The 16,383-nt window shown below is 41.7% G+C and overlaps 1 protein-coding gene across 3 annotated transcripts in view; it reads left to right on the forward strand.

The window, feature by feature from the left end:
- Positions 1-12,909, forward strand: part of ate1 (arginyltransferase 1) — a 38,112-nt gene extending 25,203 nt beyond the window's left edge. For all 3 annotated transcript variants that reach the window (XM_086122056.1, XM_086122057.1, XM_086122058.1), the window contains 2 exons: positions 7,105-7,225; positions 11,268-12,909. In XM_086122056.1, the coding sequence (XP_085978182.1) occupies positions 7,105-7,225; positions 11,268-11,446 (300 nt within the window). In that variant the 3' untranslated portion in view covers positions 11,447-12,909. The remainder of the gene's footprint in view (positions 1-7,104; positions 7,226-11,267) is intronic.
- The last annotated feature ends 3,474 nt before the right edge of the window (positions 12,910-16,383 follow it).

Raw genomic sequence — 16,383 nt, forward strand, 5'->3', positions numbered from 1 at the left:
AATCCGTCAATTGCACCAGCAATGGGGGCCTTGCTGGACTCCACTCAAAGCACTTGAACACCACTCTTCTTCATTTTACTCCCCATCATCCTTCTTTTGCTTTGTTGCCTGAGACCATGTTAATTTGGTACATTGCAGCACTATAGAAAATGCTGACAAGATTATGTGTTGAGCGTATCGGGACTGCAGCAGATCATCATCAAGCTGTTTCCCCAAGTGTTCTATCATTTTCACTTTGCTACCATTAATGGCCCGTGTTCATGCGCTTTTTAAAGTTGAACTTATATTTGTATTGCTTCAAAATGAACATTATTTGGACATACAAGTGAAATCATTGTACTGTTTGGACAAGAACAGACCAACTTGTGAAAATGAATCTGAGTCGTGCCAGCACCCAAGAGCAGGGTCACTGAAGATTTGGAGGCCAGCCCAGAAAAGGAAAAGGAGGTTGCCTGGCTAGTGTCAGGCCATCTCATTTGTTGTAAAACTGGAGAGTGTGTGTCCCAAGGGCCTTCCTGGTTTGGCTGGTGGTTTTGTGGCTGGACGTGACATCCTGCCCTTGGCTCTTGTCCTTGTCCCTTTGGCGCTCTCTGGCCTTCTGTTGTTGAGCTGTGGAGAGCAGAAGGTGAAAGTCTTAGATGTTAAATGAGCCCAAAGGTCTCAGCCCTTCTGACACCTTTTTTCTCCCAAGTGCCTCATGTGCAACAAAAGCCATCTGAATAAACCTTGCTTGAGATGAACTCAGCTGAAATGATGTCTTTTGATGAAGAGTCGAATAAATTAAACGCGTTCCTTCTATGACTACGTTTATATGTTTTTATATAATTCAGGTCGAAATTCCGGTTTCTGAAACATTAGAATTAACACGCATGAGTTACTTGCATATACATGGTAATTGTGATCAATTAGAATGTCCCACTCTAAAATGTGACGAACGGACGTCATGACGCAAATAGACGTCAATTCCTCGACTTACTTTCTACTTATCAATTAAAGACATTAAAATGATCTATTCATATGTTTCACCACACCAATAAAATAGTCAGGTTCCTCCTTGCTCCTAAATGTGGTTTTGTGCTTCGCCATGTTTGTTTACCTCTCCTTCTGTATTTTTCCAGTGTGTTGCACACCAAACACTGCACATACAAGTACTTCCTGTAATTGAAAGACCAATATTCCTTGTGTATAGAGCATGCTCAGAACACAAACGAATGTTCCGTTCAGTGGAGGTATCCCGATATGCGTTTACATGACCCAATATTTGGTTAGAATGATCCTGGCCCATATAGAAATGCCAAAATACTTAGCACCCTCTTGGCCTGCCAGAATTAGGCATTTGCTTGATTTGTTCAAGTGTTTATGGATTGAGAATCTGCACTAGGATTAATCTGTGTGCTTTGATGTCAGCAAACGTACAACTTGTCAGAGAAGTTTTATCAAGGTCATTAACGTGAGGCACGCTCATCAACAGACTTGTATTGCCGTTCATGAATGTTTTTTTTTTAATTACAGTGCCATCTGTAGTTCACCCTCAACCTGTCCATTCTACTAGTACAAACCTGCATGTTAGAACTTGCGAGATGTCTCAGATAGCCGACTGAATGCATATTTTCCCCCAAGAGCCCCATTCATGCAGTATGTTTTGTGTATGGGAATGTGAGTGTCACTTGCACATCTTAAAAATGACAGTGACTGATGAGTCTGTGGCATCTCGCTGTGGACTTTCCACATATGCTCCCTTCCTCATCTTTGCTCGAAGTCTAAATTTCATTTTTTTGTCTTTCTATTTGACTGTGTAAGACTTGTAGACATATTGTCATACTTCTCAGGCCAGACAGGTCCAGACAACAGACTTTTTCCCTCTTGTTTCCCAAAAAAGCAACTACCATTTTGGTTGGGATGAAAGACTGATGGGAAGCAAGCAAACAGGTGATGCCATCGAATATGGTTCCATTCAGAACTTAACACTTGACGGCAGATTTCTTTCAGTGTTTGTGGGCCTCATTACAAGCTTTGTTGGCACAGTACTTCGGCAGCAGTAAGGATCTTGTTTTTCCATTTGTCATGTCCTCATGCTTGGATCACTTGTGCAATTCTGATGTCGATGGAGGTGTTTCTCAAATGTGTTTACCTTCATACAATAAATGATTCTACTCACCCTGGTTGTGGTATTTGTATTTTTCATTTAATCTTATGTTTAAAAAAAAGTTTCCGTTTAAAGTAAAAGGCCTGTCAGGTCCATTTTCAACTTGTCTTGAGGTAAAGCTTTTTTACCTCACACTCTACCCTGCCTTGCTGACAAATTCTCCAACTGTGTTTGATTTAACTCAGTAGGAGACCACCAATGGTGTAGCTTTCAACAGACTTTTTTTTTTAATATTACCATTACCATTATTCCTCTTTTTGTCACATCAACACTTTTCTTCTTGCCTTGTTGTAGTTGTGTATATAACAAATCGCTAACAGACTACGTACGACCTGGTCTTGTGGCAACCAGCACTTGGCATCCCCCGGGAGTATTGCTGACAGGGTGAGGTTCTGACAGAGCAAGGTTCAAGGGGTCAGGTCAGGGGTAGATTCCGTCGCACCATGGATTGAATGATGCAGTTGGGGGTGTGAGCGGTTGCATGGTTGGAGCGAGGAGGGGGTGGTGCGAAGGTCACAGAGCTGAAAGTGAGAGTTTAGAAACGTTATCATGCTGAGCAGATCCAGGACCTTCTAGCTGCCATCCAGAGGTGTTTGCCTTGCCATTACCATCACAATTTGTTTTTTTAAAACCGCCGCAGCTGCCCCCCCCCCTTTTTGGTGGTGGCGGGGGGGCTTGTCAAGATACATTAAGATCTTTCGATAAGCACTTATGAACTGCAATCAAAAATACATGTTTTTGTGTTGCTGGGAGTGTCGAGCTGGATGCATGAGCTGAGCTTTTAAGATTAGTTATTGTTCCACTTGTCACTAAGATGTAGCGAGTGTGAGACAGATGTCAGGCTAGCCTCCCTGTAAAGACCAAACGTGATAAAGAGATAAAGGTGCCAAAGCTGTGAACTGATACCCATAACGGCTCTACCATTGGTTCTCAAGAGTCAGTTGAAATGTGATCCTATAAAAATATTTTCTCCTCATTAACCTGTCATCCGTGGAGCCATGACGCTTTGCTGGGTGAGGCAGAGCAAGGGGTTGAGTGGGTTGGTGTTGCGATTATGAGGCCTGTCTTGGGGCCCACAGCCTGGATACTTTATTTGAAGACTGTGCTGTGGTTTTGTGTTGACTAAGGTGCAACAGCCTTGGCGGACATTGTTTAAACTGCTGCCCGTGGTATAAATCTCCCCCAAAACATAGACTCCAGACATGTTCAGGCCATTTCTAAAAGGACCCCCACCACTACATAAATACACACAGTGTTGCAGACTGCAGTGAGAGTGTGGGTTGCTGTGGGTCCCTTTTCAGAATCATGTCTTGTTTGGACATGTCTTTCAGTGGTGCGATCCCTGTGTCCAGGCTCCTTAACTCTAAGCGTTATTTGTCTAGCTGCATGTGTATGTTTGTGCATCATGCTGTTTACGAATGTCCATCAGCAGCCTCATGGCTCGGCAGTGCCTCCTTGTCTGGCCGTAATGTGTACATTCCAACAAATGTTAAAATGCTGAAGAGTTGTACGTTTGAGAGGGTCGACGGATGCAAGTATCATGGCCCATGTTTATTATGCATTTCATTTTTGGGGATTGAGATTGGCTGAACCTGACCCTGGGTCAGAGCCTAACCCCCCGGACCAGGCTGGGTAAAGTCTGCTTGGCTTTGGCTCACACTAGACCTCTTTGTATGTCAGTTAATTTGTTTTATGGCCTGAATGAAAAACAACTGAACAACTTATTATAGATGAACTGCACATTTAACACAGTGACCTTTTTTTGTTTGCTGGGCCAAACGTGCTTGTATGTGTCATTTCTACTAATTACCACACTCCATTATTATAAAACTGGCTCTTTTTTTGGGGTTGGGGGTGGAGAGGTTTCAAAAAAAGTTTACCACCAACTTTCCGTAACTCCCGTTTTACTCCACATTTGATGCAGATCTGTCTTTTATTGCATTACCCATGTTGCCATATTTGTGAGGGGAAAACTTAACAAGTAATATGTATAGGAAATAAGCAGCAGATGTGGATGCTGCAAAGAAAACACACTATGGACACCACATCCAGTCTTGTCGTCTTGCCCTCAAATAATTCTTAAAGTGAGCAACTTTAAACAACACTTGGATGTGAAGCAATGTGCTTTTACTATGAGATTCTCAGAGCCAAATCATACTTAATACAGGAAATGTCCAGGACAATTGTGTTGTGTCTCAAATTATAATACTGTACACTTGAATGTCTTCAATGAGCTTTATTCATGTAATTGCAAGTATTCAAGAAATTTTGTCATATTAACAAACATTTCCACATGATATGGTATTGCGAAGATAAAAATACAACAATAAAACTAACCAGTCGCTCACCATGCCGCCCGGTCTATTTCAAATTGATGTAAAAATAGTTATATTTCCACAAGTCAACTAGGTTTTCTTGTTTCATTCATTTTATTCTGTACTCGGACTCATCATTGTTAGTGATGCATGATCTCACTCACGCTGTAGTGCAAACTTCACTATGACAGATCGGGAATTCCACAAAGCAGTCAAAGGTCAGTCGTGTGAACAGTAGGGGGCCCAGCACACAGCCCTGGGTAGAGCCAGTGCTGTGATCTGATGGAGAAGGAGACAGTGTTGTGGATCTTGACAGCCTGTGGTGTGCTGGTCAGGAAATCCAGGACCAAATTCCCCAATGACTCAGCCTGAGAAGGTTCAACTTTTTGTACCAGATTTTTTCTGGAACCCTAAAATGAAGTTGTATTATTTTGTTCTCGTCCTGTATCATTTTTAAGGATTTCAAAAATTAATAAAATTCCTTAATTTTCGTCAAATGTTTAATTTATTTTACTTTGAATCAAAATTATGTCTTCAGATTCGAGTCTGGAAATGGAGACGATAAAAGAACCAGAAAGTTGTGTGGGATTACTTGTTCGTAGTAAAGTGCAGATTATCTATGTGTCTGATTAATTGCCATTCTTATAAATCATCTTTATTGTTCTGAGGCAATGATGATCTCTTGAAGTGTGCAAGAAAACAAGGTCAATATGAATGGCAAAATGCCAGAGAAGAGCAAAGCCTTTTGCTGACATTTGTGAGTTTCATTCTCTCTGTTGCCGCAAAAGTTCTTTCTGTCAGCATTTTTCCAGTTATTTACTGTATATTCATGGACAGTCTGTGGTTTGAAAATTGCTCTGAATAAATAAAAGTGTGCGAGCGGGGTTGCTTGAGAATGTGTATAATATCGTGTAAGCCATATGAGTGTCTATTTACACTGATTGTGGAGATTTATTCAATCTTGAACAAACCATGTTTTTTTTTTTTTTTGGGGAAAACAAATAATTGGGATCAAGAGTCATCCATGATGTCGTGGCACACTCCCCGAACTTGTGTGCGGGTAGGATGGGATCCGTTCCCCCTCGGTGACCGTGTGCATATGGTTATGCGAATGGTCATTAGTCTCTATATGTGCCCTGTGACTGACTGGCGACCAGTTCAGGGTGTTGTCTGCCTTCCGCCCAAAGTCATCTGGGATAGGTTACAGCAACTTGTATATAAGCGGATAAGCGTTGCAGAAAATGGATGAATAGATACAATGAATCATGACATTTGGTATTCGTTCATTAACAAGAGTATGCCCTTGTAAAGTTTCGTACTGTACTTTTCCTCTTGGTCTATACACTTTGGTATGTTCTTTTTACACTTTGACTCACCCACTTTCAACTTGTTGCTTTCTCCAATACCATGAACATTTTCAACAAATCTGTCCATATCTTTTTTCATTTATGCCTTTTTCTGCTTTTTCTTTCATTCATGTTCCTATTGTCCTTGTCCCCGCTTGTCACCAGCATTACATCCATATCCGTCCGGACATGCTATGATGGAATGAAGAGTAAACGAGGGCTGGCGAATGATTGGATCTCATCCCAGCAAGGCCTCCGCACAGCAAAATTAGCAGCAACTTTTTACTTCGTGAGGCAATCGTGGAAAATTCCCAGTGTACTTCATTATTTATTTTGCATTCACACATTATCATTAAAGCAACAAAGCAGATGTTCCAATTTACATTCAAATATACAGATTTTCCCCAGGCAGGGAGGCCACTGTTATGGCATGCAGTGCAACAGAGGTTTCAGCTTTCCCAAACACATCACCTGCCATTAGAAATAAGACTTGCTAATACACTTTAACATGTACATTAGAAATGATAAAATGTAGCAAGACTTAATAAGAAAGTGGCATTATTTAGTTAAAATGTTTACTTTGCAAATAGAAAAAAGTAGTCGGTCTATCGCAGAGAGAAGTCAAAACAGGACCAGTATTCAGTTTCGCTTCAGTTCAAATAACTTTCGTTTAGCCTTGCTTTTCTAAAACTTCTATAACGAAATATCATTTTGGACTGAAGACACCAGCATGGAAAGAAGTTGAAAAAAGAAAGTGTCTCTCACCTCCCTTATTATTCCCTTCCATGCTTCCTGCTTGATTGGAGCTGCTGAGGCCTGCAGAAATAAGTCTGCTTTTATCGACAAGCAGGTGTGTGTGGGTTTGTTTGTATGCCTATTTAGAGGTGTGTTCCTCAGCAGTGTTGAAGGAGTCCATAGAGGTGAGCTGGAGTGTGTGAGTGTCAAGCCGCCTGTGCTGACAGTTGTAGGAGGCTGAAGGCGGTTGGGACATGGAGAGCATCAGATCCATGTGTGTGTCCATTACGAATACGCTGCTGCACAACATTCCACCGATGGCCATCTGTTAGCACAAGCACTTTAAATTTGGAACACGTTCACAATTTCCTTGCGACTAGAAAAACTGTTGGCAACAACTACAATTGTTTACAGACATGTATGCAAACTTTTACGAACTCTGACAAAACCCCATATTTGATGCGATTGCCGACATTCGCTGCTCAGTGAGAGAGAGCCATATGTGGGTGACAGGGACTACCACCACTAACCCTCGTGATCTATATTTTCCTTATCATTTCAGGGACAATACCGGCCTTCAGAGCTGCTCTGCCCAGAAACCTATGTCTGGGTAGCCATTGAGCAATGCCTTCCACACCTGGAGAATTCCCGATATGCTCGTTTCAACCCAAATCCTGATGAAGGTACAAATCAACATTCTAGCCTAGTCACACGTTTATTATTTTATTATTATTTTATTTATTTTTATTAGGTAAAACATTGGGACATGCCATTAGAGGAGAAGTAAATTAGAAAAATAAAAGTTGTGAACAGCATAAGGCCAGAAAGGGAGGGAGGCTGATTCTAAGTACTGACACTTCAAGAGAAAGTGAGAGATGCTGTGAAGGTAGATTTATACTGACAGGAAAATAGAGAGGCAAATGGGAATTTATAAATGCAAGAAATGGCTTCATATTTTCTTTTAGTGAGGTCATACCTTGAAATCCTTCCATTTAGAAGTAGCTAAATGTTTAGGCATCGGTTGCCTTATCGGTATATGCTTAGTCTAATCATAAATGACCTGCTTTCGGTTGTGAGAGACTTTTTAGTGAGTTTTTAGTTTCATAGCTACACCTTCTGAAAAATTCAACGCATTAAACCAGTTACCTGCCATATACATGACTTTCAATGAAAGTCATGTTAGGAATTCTCATTTCATTAATCGCCTTAATCCATGCACAAACACCGATGATGTGTCATGGTCAGAGTTTATATATGCTATGACAAGTTTATGTTTGTGGTGCCTCCATTCCTCCGTGGCCTGTTGATCTTGGCCTGAGATGGACATTATATCAGGCCTAACTGTCCAAACTCACTGTCAACATGTTTCAGTGTTGGCCATTTGGATATTTCACTCTCAGGCACACTGTTGCCAAGCTTGTGGGCTTGAGCATCTGCTGGTGTGGAGGTTTCGAACCAGTGTTGCAGAAATACGCCCAGTGGCGTGACCCAAAATGCCCCTCCACGTGTCATAATGACAGCATAGCACACAATTTAAGCATATATCCTGGACATAAGCGTGGTAATAAAAAGACATGTCATTTCGTCACTGAATAAAAGGAGCATGGAAAAAAAAAGTTAGGAATCATAAAACTGAAGCAAATAAAGAAGATCATTTTTAAATAACGAGCCAAAGCAGACCCACGTTGATCACGTCGCTTTCACTTCAAGTGCCTTAAGACTTCAACGTGGCCTCTCATGAGTGTACGTGCAATATTTATTCATTCTGCACAAGGCATACGAACAATCTCACACGTTCGCTATCATTGTTTATTTGAGAGAGTGAAAAAAGCCAGGGTCATTGTCCATTCTGCTGAATAAACACAGCAGAAAATGTTTCTGTTAAGGGGTCAACCTCTTAAACTAAACTGTCTACTGACCAAACGTGTGACATACACAAAAGTTGACATGAAATTTTCAAGATAGTCACCTCTCATGTGGCTCCTGACTTTTGTTGTTGTTGAAGTTCATATTCTTCACAGCAGGTGGTCGGTCGACTCACCCCTAACATCCAGGTGTATTCCTTTATCTTGTCATATACTATATACATGTCTAACATGAAGTATGTCAGAAAGCTCTCCGGGACTGGTGACACGAAGGGTATATTTCAAATCCAAACTACCAACGACAAGTGTTCTCCTCAAGTAATCACCCTGGAGTCGAATGCACTTTCCCAGTCCCCCCCTTCTTGCACTGGAAGGGTTCTTCCGGGATCCATCGCAGCACATCCAGTTGAAAAGAAAGCTTACAGACATGAGGTCTTGAACCTCTATACTACACCAACATGTTGGCCTTTTCTTTCCTTTCATATCTAAACGGCATTTGGATTTGCAACAAGAGGTTATAGGAAGTGGTCACGTCCAAAGAAGTAGCCCATGGTGTGCCTTTGACCAGCATCCGGTGATGGGCGTATTTTGAAAGTTCAAGATGAATGAAAAGAACAAGAAGTGTGGCTACGTGTCAAGGCCTCCAACTCCAGCCCTGACCCACTCACTTCCAGATCAACCCTCACCACTCCTCCCCCGACCCTTGAACCCGGATGCTTAAGAAACGTCACCTCAAAGCAGTATGTCACTGAACATCCGGTAGATAGACAGAAAAGGCGTTGGAAAAGGTTGTCTGGACTTACTCAAACTGAGGATGATGCATCAATAAGGGGACAGAGCGAGTCGAAGTGAAAGGAAGTTGTTTATGTTCTTAGCGGATGTTTGGGTCGCTGCAAGTCAAAGGAGGCAAATGGCCGTATGTCTCCACTCTGAGTTCTGGTCTGTACTAAAGTGGAGGTTAATAGACTATCTTAAAGATATGTGGGAGTACACACCATGAAGGTCTGTGTAATGTTCACAGAAAATAATTTGCACAAAAGGACAGTGATACTTTACACTGGTGTCATGCACACACCAGAAGTGTAACTTGAAGTGGCTCGTCACTCTGATAATGATCTTAAGGAGGCAAGCTGTGGTTGGAACTGGTGAATTCATTGCCACTTTGAATTTGTAAATACTGTACAGTGTTATATTTTTGCCTTCAAGACCTACTAAAATTACGGTTATTGTCATTTCATTTTGTGTGTTCATCTGATGCTGGTGAGATATTAAAGGATATCTTAATTAATATTATAAACTGCTGACTTATTTGTTTTTAAAAGGAAATTTTGCACCAAACAGTCCTTGAATATTTTTGACAATTTCAGGACTTTCAGTAGCAAAGCTGATAAAGGAAGAATTAATTAACAAAGTCTTAGATTGAAATGTCCTTACGGAGGAAAATCTGAGTGAAGTTGGTTTTCGTGTTCTAGACACATTTGTCTAGTCAGAATTTTAGAATTTTAAATCAGCTTGATATCGCTGTTTGTGTCAAATTGCGGGAGCGATAACTAAATGGCTTGGACAGATGAATCCAACTTTCTTTTGGAAAGATCTGTGCTGGACCAGGGGAAAAGATAAACACTGATTCGTTGATTAATGTTCTGTAGGGGAATCGTGTGACCCAGCATTCATGCAGAAGATGCTAACTCACCTTCTGTCTTTGCAAAACTCCTAAATTTACTGGAGGCTGCTGATCTTGACGGTGGTGCCTTCCAGTAGTATAATCTGTTTTGCCACGCTACAAGAAAATCACAGGAATGGCTCGAGGAACCAAAGAAGGAGTTCAAGATGTTTATTTGGCCTTCACATTTCTGCTCAAATGAAAAGGCGGTGGAGTGGTGGGGATACATAATGGCAATGGAATGTTTCACCCAACACCAACAGTAGATCGATGTCTGCAAAAATGGCAAATTCACATAAGCTGTGGTTACTCTGTGATGGAAGTCCGCGGAGCATGGAACCCTGGAACGCCATTTAAAAATGAGCAGTGGTACACCAACATTTATAGATTCTGTGTAAACAGGCAACTTTATGGACATATTACCCTTCCAGCAGTATTGTGAAATCTCTGAATCAACGGCCTTCAGTTTCAGAAGGTTTATTTGAAAGTCTTTTGCAAGGCATGTGCTATAATTAGTATTGGAACGATGGTCTAAAGAGGTCTTGCAAAACTGTGTGGGGTAATTAGAATGACTAGATAAATCTAATCAATAATCTTATTGGCAAGACCATGAGCCAACCTTTGCACTTGTTAGGTGTTGTAGAGTGCAACGTATCGTGCGCATAGTTCAATCTTATACCTGCTTTGTGCGAGTCCTTCCTCTCTCTCACTGGCGTCTGCTGTGCGTACTTTGGCTCAGCCTTTCTTTCCAGGAGGTGATGATTTTAATATCAAAGAGAAGATCACCATTTTTCGCCCTTTTTCCAACCACCTCTCCAGAGGAGCACTCTTTGCTGCGTATGCACTTTTGAGAATAAGAGTGTTTTCATAGGCCGAATAGATGCTGGCAGTGCTTGAGACGGGACCTAATGAGATGCTGAGTTTGACAAGCCAGCAGTGAGCAAGGCCATATAAACACGGCAAGCTAACTAGCCTGCTCATGCAATGCCATGACTTCAAGTTTAGGTCAGAGTGTAGTTAGTGTTGTCTGGAGCTAAATTGCTTTCTGCTCCCCCAACTGCTTCTCGGAATAATGAAGCAACTTTGGCAAGTCACTCGGAGGTAAGTCAAAGGGAGGGAAAACGAGGCGAGTTTGTGTTGCACTGCATTTTCTTCTGGAGTTAGTTAACACATGCATCTGTGTGTCTTTGTTTCCAGGAGATGCTCGGGTCTTGAAAGACGTGGGCAGAGCGCTGGTGCTACACAGACGGACCGTCATGCCCTACGCGGTCTATTCCCGCAAACAGAAAGGCTCTTGCGATGAGACAGAAGTGAGAGAATTTGCTAGTTTGGTTGGTCAAAATTGTGCTGAAAGGATCTTGCTTTACAGAGCCTAACTCTGATGAATCACACCACTGAGGCATTTAAAAACCACCTCCCTGCAACTGTGTCACTGAAACCTAATTTCAGCCAAGCAGTACAAGAGAGCTTCAGTACAGTACAGATCATTTTGTCAAGTCTGGCAAATGATTAACACCTTGCCAGTTTTTCCCCCTTTTTTTCCCAGCAGCCTGTCGTAGTTGCCTACCACAGTACTCCGCTATTAGGTGCACTGCTTTGCAATGATTGGTCAGTGGACCATCATTACTTCAATGTGACATGAATGGGTGTTTAAACCAATCTTCTTACTTGATTCATCCCGAGTGTTTGTCTTTTTGATTGATGTTTACATTAATTTTTGGTGGTCAGAAAATGCATTGATCAGCATTGTCTGTATTCCACAAATGAATTGCAGCAGGCCACCCCGTCCCCAAAACAATGACGCAAAATTGAACAGTTGCATCTCTGCATTCATAAATTTAGAGAATGACAATTCAAGTCACCCGTAAAGAATGAAAGTGCATTTTAGGTTCACCCTGAAGTTTTAGATGGCAGCCTAATATCCGAAGCTTTTTGCACGTTATGTATTTTCTGACACTTACAAGAAGCAAACTTGAATATGTTGCAAGCTTGAGACAGTCAATGCACTGGCTCAACTCCCCTGCTCCCAATGCACAAAGGGTCCCGGGTTTGAAGGCACCTACTTTTTCCCCCAATTTAACATGGCCCTTGACCAATTGCTCTCTTATAGTATCAGCACCACACGAGTCATCCTGAATTGCTCAAATCCTCTACTCGTTTATGTCGTGAAATCATTATGCCGCCATTGCTTGGAGACATACTGTAGCTTCATGTAACCTGTTTCATTTGAATGGTGGATTCAACAAGTGTGACACATATGGATGGTTCTGCCAAAATGGATGAATTGAAGTTTATTTTACAATTGCCAGTTACCATCTTGACTTCACAGCCTCAGTGGAAAGGCAAACTAGACCAGGTATAAAGCATCAGTCAGTTGCTTAACCAAACCAGTTGCAAGCTGCACTGCATTGTACTGTTTGGTGGAAATGTGTGTTTCTGGTCTGTCACTATTTCTGAGTGAGCTTTGTGCCACCTCTCCCTGTAGTGTCACTTTTTTAATATGCATATACTTGATGTGTGACCCTTGACCTCACATGGATCAGTCCCTTAAATGTACTTTTGATTCTGTGTATGCTTAAGTTACGTTGAAAATAGACGTGCAAACTCACAGCTATTAGAATTTTTCCAATTATTGCTGCTGAAGGAGCAACTGACTTTCAAATGTCTTTCACCATTAAAAGCACCTTTTTAATTTCTATCATTATATCCCAAACTCTCAATCTCATGATCAGCCACATTTTAAAGTCAGGCCTTTGTATTTATGTTCATAAATGTCTGTGCTTTTCTTTCAATATCAGCTGTTATGTTCACCAAATAAAGGGCTGTATATTGCCTGCTGGACCGTGAGCTGTTCTTTTTATCCAAAACTTGCAATACAGCAGTCTTATCTGTGATTCCTGAGGAATGAGCACTATGAAGTACAGTACTGTAAAAAGGGAATGTTGGTGTGAGGTAAGGAGTGGAGTGGAAGATTTATGTTTTTGTTTCGGTGACTGTTCTGAACAGCTCGCAGTCCTGCACAAGTTCAAACCCGTCTGCAGACTTCAACCAAACCCAAGAACACTGTTGACAGTCAGTCTTCACCACCATAACGTCTTCTTTAAACTCAGCCTAGAAAGAATACATCTGTGCCCTTAGCAATTAGAACTGATGGACAGGCTGTTTCTCCAGGATTGCAGCACCGCACACACACACACACACACTTGGCACTGTCATGAAAAGTTAGTCTTGGTGGAGGCCACGTAGCATATTCAGCGTTAATTCTGTGGTCGACCTCCTGTCAAAATAAGTGACCTGGACGGCTGAGCTGGTTTATTGTGAGTTCATAATGTTGCGTGACACAGCCTGGCAGGCCTTGGACCTGACTGGGGTATAATTGCCTCACTAAGTATGAAGTCTGGATTGACCTTTAAATGCTGATGACCTGATTTGAATGTTGGAAAATAAAAAAGGAAAAAGTGAAGTATCTCCTCTACAATGACATTTCAAGCTGCAAATTGGTGTACTTTTAATGTGAAAGGAGCAGGTGTGAGTAAAAACAGGAGCTAACCAAAACTTGCAGTTTGTCAGAAGTTAAAATGTCAGAAATGAAGGGAAAAAAATGTGACCAGACTATTCCTGTCCATATTTTTGCGGGGGAAAAAAAAGTATTCTATTTTCTCATTGAGATACACAAACACTGGGGTGATGGATTGGGTGATCATCATATTCCTCGCGTAAGAGGGAGCTTCAACCATGCATGAAGCTTCCTCTCTCTTTGTAGATACGGAGTGTAGTAGGCCGTGACATGTTTTGAGCTGCATTCGATCCCTCCATAACACGCACTCTGTATTTCACCATTGGAACAGAAAGTACACTCCCCTCATAATTTTGGCAAAATAAATCTTTGTGTACTTGTCCCTCGATGTGTGGGCCCCTTGTTTAGTTTCTTCCCTCACAGCTGATTTATTTAGTTCACATTTCCATGTCTATGTATGTTTAAACTGTACATCTGTTGTTTGCTCCATTGTGATTCCGACGTGTATTATTGCTGTGTGTTTGCACTAACCCCCCAAAATCAGCGGAAGCTCCCAAACCAGAGGAAGTGCCGCAGTCTTTTGTGAGACGGGCCACCCTGGATTAAGCATATCTCACTCTAAATGCCCAGCCTTTCTTCTGGGGATTATTAAAGAGGTCCGGGGGGCGGTGAGGGAACCCTCTCCTGTCGGACCTCTGTCACCCAGATTCAACACACTGTCACCAGACTGCTCTTGGCTAGAGGGGAGACAATTGTATTTGTGGAGACAATCGTGAAGACAATTTCGACATGGGTCACTTTGGATGTGGTCAGAATATAAGCGTCAAGTAGTTGTGTTTGGAAAAAAAAAGGAATAAAGTTCGATGCAGGTTTGCATACTGTATGTAACACTCATTGGCAAATTCTCAATCGCAGTCTTGTTCAATATGCAGGTGCACAACTCCAAAAAGTGACACCCACGCTCTCTATGGGTTTTCCTTTTTGTGTTGAACTTGTTAAATAATGTAATTTGTCTATTTTACCCCTTTAAGGTATTGAGATCTTTGCACATTTGAATATGTTCTGCACAATCAGAAAAAACAAATGTATCATTATATAAAATGTCAATTTCCCCAGTATTGCAATGTTTGCTAAAACATTGCTTTGTGAAAGTCCATCAGAATGCAGATACTGTACATGACAGCGCCCCCTCTCTTTTAATGCATCCGAAGACTAATGGCGACAGGACAACTTTAGTGAGGTCAATGTCGTCATTTATCACCCTCGACTTGTTTGTGCTCCCCTCCGTCCCAAACTCATAAACGTCTCTCCTTGTCTTCATTGTCTTTTTCCTCTCTGGATCAGGCCTGTGCATCTCATTCTCTCAAAGGCAGTCATACATATTCCCACTGGCATTTGAATACTAATGGGTCCGTGTGAATCGTCAAATCTTCAGGCAGTGGTGGGAGCTGACCAACTAGCCTCCTCTCATGTGTGCTGTCTTCTCCGGGGAATCTAAATCTTTTTTCGCTCCCTCTCTCCCTGCTGTTTTTCTGACCTTAATCTCATTTATCTTCAGCGAGGAAACTGCCCTCGTGTGTTTTATTTGAATGTGGCGAAGCCGCTGACAAAACAGGTGGAGGTTGGAGTCATTCCCTCTTTGGCCTGGCGCATGAAAGCCATGGCGCAGTCAATATTTGCAGAGCTTTAAATCTTCACCCCTTGAATGCTATTCTTGTTGAGGGGCGTGCTTGGCATCCGATGGGAAGCCGGCCTGTGGAGGAAGACTGAAATGGGTGTCTAATTAAGATGACAAAACTCTTGATATTTATGGCCTCATGAAGCTGACGCAACTCCAGTGGTGTGAATGACGCCGTTGCAGGAAACACTCACACAGCTGAAAGTCCTATTTATTTATTTATTTAATTTTTTTTTTTTTTTTTTGCTTAATCCCACTCTCCTTCCCTCATGTATGTTTCTCTCTCTCTCTCTCTCTCTCTCTCTCTCTCTCTCTCTCTCTCTCTCTCTCTCAACTATCTGTTTAATATGACAAAGGCAAGGTATTTAATGTACAAACTGATGAACTTTGTTGTTTTTAGCAAATAATCATTAACTTGGAATTTTATGGCTGCAACACCTTCCAAAAAAGCTGGGACAGGTGGCAAAAAAAAAAAAGACAGAAAAGGTTGTTGAGGAATGCTCATCAAACACCCGATTAGAACATACAGTATCACAGGTGAGCAGGCTAACTCGGAACTGGTGGGTGTCATGATTTGGTGGAAAAGGAGCTTCTTTGAATTGCTCAGTCATTCACATGTGGCGATTTTTACCTCTGCATCAGATGCTAGTGAAACAGTTTAAGGACAATCTTCCTCAAAGTACAATTGCAACAAAATTGGGGATGGCATCATCGGGGTCCATCATATTAAAAAGTTCAGCGAATCTGAAGAAATCACTGCATGTAAGCGACAAGGCCGAAAACCAACACTTAATGCCAATGAGCTTTGATCCCTCTTTTTTTTTTAAAGTTTTGCGTCATCTCTCAATTGTCAGCAAAAGTGGTGTCCGTCAATAACGGACTGACTGACCTTCCCTCAGTACCGATGGAATGGCCACCTCTGATCATCAAACTTTAATGTGCAGAAACAGAACCTGGAGTGTGATAAAAAAAAAAGTGAGTGCCCCTAAAAACAATGAAATCAAGTACAGACAGCAGTTCACACACTATGCTATGCGTATGCAGCTCATGGACACGTAGCTACATTTAAACATTACATTGAGCATCAAAGTACTGAATGTGCTGCTTTTCAGAATCAC

The sequence above is a fragment of the Hippocampus guttulatus genome, chromosome 10 (genome assembly GCF_054856545.1).
Source record: "Hippocampus guttulatus isolate MCC_2025c chromosome 10, RoL_Hgut_1.0, whole genome shotgun sequence".
Lineage (NCBI taxonomy): Eukaryota > Metazoa > Chordata > Actinopteri > Syngnathiformes > Syngnathidae > Hippocampus > Hippocampus guttulatus.